We start from the raw sequence: 6,739 nt of genomic DNA, 5'->3' as shown, positions 1-6,739 counted from the left end.
TTTCCCTAGGCAAAAGTATAATTAACAGGGTCTTTTTAGGGATTTTGGCTAAAGAGGAATAATATAAGGCATTATATCGAAAATATTTTAGAACCCCTAACTTCTATCCCCTCTAAATATGCCATGTCCAGCAGAAATTGACTAAAATAGAGAAAAATTCCAAAGTGGAAAATTGATATACCAGCTATGTTATAGATGAGGGAGAAACTTATTAAAGTTTCTAAGGTTAAAATTTCTCAATGATATATTTTATTCACCTGAGGGTTTTATGGGTTTCTTTTAGTCCTCACTTGAGGATATTTTTTATAGATTCCTTTTTTAGAGAGAGGAAGGGGGAGAGAGAGAGATTGACTGCCTCCAGTATGCGCCCAACAGGGAATCAAACCCACAACCTTTTGGTATATGGGATGATGCTCCAAACAACTGAGCCACGTGACCAGGGCCTCAGAATTTTAAAAATTTTTAGATAAAATGTAGTTGTAAGGAAAATATATAACTTCAGCATTTTGTTTATCATTTTGTTCTCTTCCTCTATGCTTTTATTTTTAACTATTGAGTTTTCATCACTTAAGAACTTTACTGTATATAAATTTCTTTTTTTCTCTCATAATCCCTTCTCCTGGATTTCCTTTCATCATTATGTCAAATAAAATATATTTGTCCCAATTGCCCCAATTTTTCTATAACCTATTTGCCAAGTGTTTGCCACCATTTATAAAGCAATTTGAAATACATTAGTACATTTGCCAAAACCAGTTTGGCTCAGTGGATAGAGCATCAGCCTACGGACTGAAAGGTCCCGGGTTCGATTCCAGTCAAGGGCATGTGCCTGTGCAGAAGGCAACTGATTGATGTTTCTCTCTCATCAATGTTTCTGTCTCTCTTTCCCTTCCTCTCTGTAAAAAATCATTAGTACATTTGGTTCTCACCCTATGAGATAGACACGGTAGATCTCATGCCCTTGGGAAAGCCAGTGCTCAAATTGTGATATTCTACTCACGTCTTGTAGCTGGTAAGGAGCAAAACCAAGAACCCAACTCTTGTCTTTTGACCATAACCACCTACCCAGACTCTAACCTGCTGAATTCCACACAGAACCTACCATGGGGTATTATGGGAAATTTTACTTTGTATTTTCTTTTTTTCAGTAAAAATAAAAGCGAAATAAAAATAGTAATGACTTAAAATTTATGTCCAAACCCACATCCATACAATCACATAATGCCTTAGGATTTAAAATCCCACCCACCAAATTCACAAAGGTGAGAGAACATTTACTTCTCCCTCTTAATCTACATATCAGAACACTTAAGTAAGGGGTCAGGCACTATAAGCAAACCTAGAATGAGATAAGTTGCATAGATAAAATGTTGGTTTCTATGACGCATACAATTTGCATAATATTTATATTATTCATTTAAGGCTGGGAATCGCCACTCTAAAATGAAGTGTGTATAGTGCCTTGCTGAATTTCTCTGGTTTTCAAACATGCTTCTGAATACGTGGTAACTCATAGAAGCCAATTCCTTTTTCAATCTACCAAGACCCTATCTGGTGTAGATCTAATAGCTGGCTTTGTAATTTGAAAGGCAAACATGCAACAAAAAAAGATGTTGCAATGAGCAACATAATACTCTGAAAACATAGCACATACATTGGACCTTGGTTAGCATTTCAAGTAAATAATTTTTAGATTACTAAAATATCTTGGAAGTTTTTTTATACCAACAGCCTTCAAACTATTTCCTTTTTATATCTTACTTTTCAACCAAGATTTCTATGCTTTTGGTTTTCAAATACATTTCTCTCCCATTTATTGTACCTTTCATCTCATACATTTCACCATCTCATTTATAACTAAATTTATTTTTAAAAATTTTAAAGCATCTTGGCCAGAAACTTAGAATTCAACACTAGTTCCAATCCAGCCAGTAACAAGCCGCATCCTTTTCTTTGCCCAAGGCATATCGTGGTTTACTCTTTTAATTTACTGAAAGGCAAGTTTAGACTCATGCCTTTAGCTAGAAGACAGATGCAGGAATGATTTCTAAATATCTTATTTCCTGCTTTAAAAATTAAATGAAAACTCTTTTCTTTTTCCTTCATTAGCATCATCACATTTCAGGATTGCCTGCAGCGTCACCCCAGAGCTCCCCAGCCTCATTTGTACTCACCGGCTGCCTTTTGACACCTAGCCAGTTCTTCCAGACCAGGATCCGAAGCTGGTGAAACTGGGAGGCCATCCTTCAAACACCCCAAACAATATATTTTTTTATTTTTTTCCTCCACTCCTCAAAAACAAACAAAAAAGAATTGGTCCAACTTGTGTGTCAATGGGCCAGAAGTCTTTTCACGGCATAGCTTCCGTGTCGACTGGGGTAAGAAACCCACAGATGTTCTCTGCCACGGATGTTATTCTCCTGTGCAACGATTGGCTTAATTCTTGACCCAGGAGCACTTCTCAACCAACTCTTCCTCTCAAATAAGGACCCAGACCAGTATCTTTCAGTGGTTTCTGCTTATAGTAAAATAACCTCCAGTTGCTGCTTGTTGCGTGAAGTCCAGACTCAGAGAGAATGAATACCATTCAGATAATGCCCCACTGTGAAGGAGAAAAAAAAAAAAAGAGAGCTGAACCTCCTACTCTCCATGAAATTAGCTGCCTATCCACACCTTCGAGGAGGTGTCACCTGCACTGAACACGTCATGAGGAATTAGGTGGGACCCTTGCCAGGCCAGTAAGACTTGTCCTACATTCTCTCGCCTTCTTTACTACATAGTGCCTACTCCAGCAGAGCCAGGCAGGGCGTGAGGAGCATTTTACAAACTCTAGCCCAGTGACTCTTATACTAGTAATATTTACAGTGTCGTTAAGCTGTTTTAAGTCAGTAAGACCAGAGCTCAGCTAAAAAGCTCTGAACCTTAGCTCATCACTAGATATATAGAGAAAGTTTTATGTTCATTCTAAACTTGAGTTGAATGTTTTGATTTGAGGGGAAGTGACTATGTTGGCTAGGTCCTACCTTCCATCACAATTTACTAGGTTAGGCAAATGCAGAGAATAAAAGGTAGCAATAGGGGACATAAATAATATGCAATAGATTCCTTATTTTGGAGGTGTGGATTCATAAATACATTACAGGAAAGCTTTCATAATCAGGCTTTCATAGTTAAAGGAAACATAGGCAAGCAAGTAATTTTGATTGTGATTTAAGGGTATATATATATAATGAAGAAGTAACCTTGCTTACACACCTTAATGACAACATTCCCTCAGGTACTCAATGCTTCCGCCATCTGGCTCCAGCCAGTTTTCCAATCTCATCTTCCAATAGTCTCTTCCAAATGCTTGACCACTTGCCAAACTGGTATATATTACAATATGCAAACATAACCTGTGCTTTCTGGTCCCTCACCTGAGATGCACTTTTCCCTCTCTAAGCTCCTACCTCCCAAAATTATTCCCAGGTTGACATCTTCCATGAAGCTTTTTTTAGATATACTGCATAAGATGTCTTCTCTCCTGCCTTTGAATCCAGCATAATTCTTTATTTATATCTATCACAAGGGACTTACGTTTTTGCTTCATTGCTATTTTTGTCTATCTTATTTTTCCTACTAAATTGCAAATTCTTTAAGAGCCTAGACTATTTTATAAAACAGTACTTCATGCATGATCAGTGATCAATAATCACTCTGAATTTAATTGAATAGGCTGTTTAAGCCCAGGCTGGTTAAGGTCTCTTTCAATATTCATGCTTTTCCATTTCTCTGTTTGTGAAATCAGTTAAAACAGTGTCTGAGCTCTCCCTTCACACCTGGAGCAAGTGCTCCCCTTCCTGGTCCCCATGCCAACTCTGTGAGGATGATGACAGCCAGCCTGGGGCTAAGTGGAGCCATGCTGGCATATGCCCATTGCATCACTTTGGCTGTGCCCCTATTGTGAAGAATCCAATCCTCACGAGGCAGTCAGTCCTAAATATCAAGATTTGACCCTTTAATTATTTCTGGACAAGGTGAAAGACAAGGGGTTCTTCAGACAGCCGATGGTCTCAGAGATTCTACTTTCCCTCACCACTCCTGAAATGTAGTGTCAAGATTCAGGTGGCTTTCTCAGGCTTCACCGAAGACTTGAACTCCTGCTTCCCAATATTTTTTCTCTGCCATCTGTCACAATCTAGAATTCACCAGGAGTCTGGTTCACAAATAAACATTGTTCAGTTGTGAAGACAGGTGGGATTTGAAATGTGACTCTATGTGTCTAGGTCCATTATCTGGAAAGAGTCACTTTATTCAGTCAGGTTACTTCAGGTTAAAAGTATTGACTCACCACATGACTGATGCAGGTGAGAGGTCAATTCAAAAAGTTCCAAATAGTTTCTCCCAGGAGTTGCTCATCACTTCTCCAGTATAATCATGGAGTTGTTTTGTTGGTTTTGTTTCATTTTGGTGAGAGATGTTTCTCTCCGGCTGTCCTCTCCCTGGATATCTTCGTCTATGATCTCAAATTTTCTGATGAAGATAATATATTTTATTACATCTCATGATTCCCAGATATATTTCTTCAAAATAATTTCACAATTATACATTAGGTGGTTAATGTATCGAGGTATTCCTTTATAATTGCAGGCATACAATGTCATGCACACTTCCTTGGGGACTGGAGTAATCTTTCACAAAATATAATTCAAAGTAGTTTAAGTTGGGGTACATAGGAAATCATACATCCAAATTTTGCCCTATTCTGAATAACTATATTTTTAAATTAAATGTATTGGGGTAACTGGTTAATAACATTATATAAGTTTCAGGTGTTCAATTCTATAATACATCATCTATACATTGCATTGTGTGCTCACTACTCAAAGTCTAGTCTCCTTCCATATATCTGACCTTGTTTACCTTCTTCATTGTCCCACCAGCCCGCCTTCCTTCTAGTAACCACCATACTGTTGTCTGTGTCAATGAGGTTGTTTTGTTTGTTGCTTTCTGTTTTGCCCCATATATGAGTGATATCATATGGTTTTTGTACTTTTCTATATCTTGGCATCTATATTGACCATATCTGCTTCTAATATCTTTTTTAAGGTTTTCAAATTTCTTTTAAATTTTTATTTTAAAAACATCTTTTAAGATTTCATTGTAGAAAGGTGTTAGCTAACAATAATCTTGGGAACTATAGCTTACATAAATCAGGAATTATAATCATTGATCATAAGAGAACTTGAAGTAATTATTAAATCAACCAAAATGAAATGGGAGAGAGAATGTGGAAGGAAATTAAAGACAGTAAAACATTTTTTTTCACAGAGTAAGATATAATTTTGTGCCCATTCTTGATTGTAGATTGAGGTGCTATTGGCAGGTATCATAAAATTTCCTCTTGAGGAAAGAGAGAACAATTTTGTAACCAGAAATAAGCTGTTCCAAGGACACACAGCGACTGAAAAATGTCTTTTAAATAGTAAAAAGCTAAACTGAGCAGAAAGTGAACAAAGGCAAATTATAATAATATAACCCATGAAAGAATACATTTACCAAGAAACTGCTTACAGACTTTATTATTATAGGTGTACCAAGAAGTTAAATTATCCTGTTTAGCAGGACTATGGTGATCTACCACACTCCTCAGGCATTCCAGCCTTTCTGCCAGAGGCCAGCTGCTGGGGTGTTTCTTGGCATCTAGATGGGTTCAGGAATCTGGAGAAGGACTGCGAGTAAATTAATAAAGAGACTAGACATGAAATATAAATTTGGAAGGCATTTTGGGGAGCCAGAAGAGACCTAGCTTCAGTAACCAAGTTCTCTGAATCTCTGGACCCCTAGCTTTTTATTAACACAAACTGCCCTAAAGCAAAGCAGATATACATATCAAAGGTAAGGTTTGGTATACAGTAGGTATTGTCAGGTTGGGGAAACTGCCTTCTGCTGTCAGGTAGCAGATAATAATATATGCAAATCTTTAGGTTTGGGGAAATACTTTCAGCGATTCCAGCAGGCAATAATATGTGTCTTCAGCTCTGCCGAAGCCTCAAGGTCCACCAACCTTTGGATGAACTTCTTGCATTTATGACCTGCTGGAATCAGCCCCCAGCAGCCAGCAGTCCCACATTTCCTTTAGGATGACTTCCAAGTCTTAGTCCTTAGTATCGGCTGGCACTCCTTTTCTCTGCTGCTGGTGACTCTACTTCTTGGTGATCAATAGGTTCATCCCTTTATTAACAAGAACATCTACCAGAACTTAGGCAGTTTGCTTTTATGCACTCACTTGACCAACATTTAAAACAAAATATAGCTGCGGGCATCGGGAGGCCACTATGGCACAGGGCAAACACTATGGGCAGTCTATCTGAGGTGTGCTTGGCGTATAAGACGACCCCCCACTTGGAGGCATATTTTTCAGGGCCAAAAAATCGTCTTATACGCCGGCAAATACGGTAATCCCAGTATTCCAGCCTTCTGCATTCTGAAACGTTAGTAATCATAAGTTTTGGAGAAAAATAGTTCAACCAGCCTAAATTTGACAGAGCCATGCATGCCAAGAATTAGTTTTGGTCTTATCTAAGATTACCTCCATGGTAACTTCACCTACTGAAACTGCACAGAATGATGGCTCAGCCAAGACTGCACAACTGTGTAATTGGTGGGCTCCATGAGCATTAGATGTGGCAGTTTTTGTCTGTCAACTACTATATAGTATACTCCAGAACCAGGGCAAGAGGGAATTGGTCCAAACATG

General features: G+C 38.2%; 1 protein-coding gene across 1 annotated transcript in view; it reads right to left on the bottom strand.

Annotated features, from left to right (window-relative positions):
* The window catches only part of ABCA12 (ATP binding cassette subfamily A member 12), a 171,552-nt gene extending 169,226 nt beyond the window's left edge, over positions 1 to 2,326 (bottom strand). Inside the window, exon 1 of the mRNA XM_006778960.2 lies at positions 2,175 to 2,326. Coding sequence (XP_006779023.1) covers positions 2,175 to 2,243 — 69 coding nt within the window. The 5' untranslated portion in view covers positions 2,244 to 2,326. The remainder of the gene's footprint in view (positions 1 to 2,174) is intronic.
* Positions 2,327 to 6,739: the final 4,413 nt, after the last annotated feature.

The sequence above is a fragment of the Myotis davidii genome, unplaced genomic scaffold, assembly GCF_000327345.1.
Source record: "Myotis davidii unplaced genomic scaffold, ASM32734v1 scaffold268, whole genome shotgun sequence".
Taxonomy (NCBI): Eukaryota; Metazoa; Chordata; class Mammalia; order Chiroptera; family Vespertilionidae; genus Myotis; species Myotis davidii.
The sequence above is the reverse complement of the archived record's forward strand: the minus strand, read 5'-3'. Positions and strand labels throughout refer to the sequence as shown.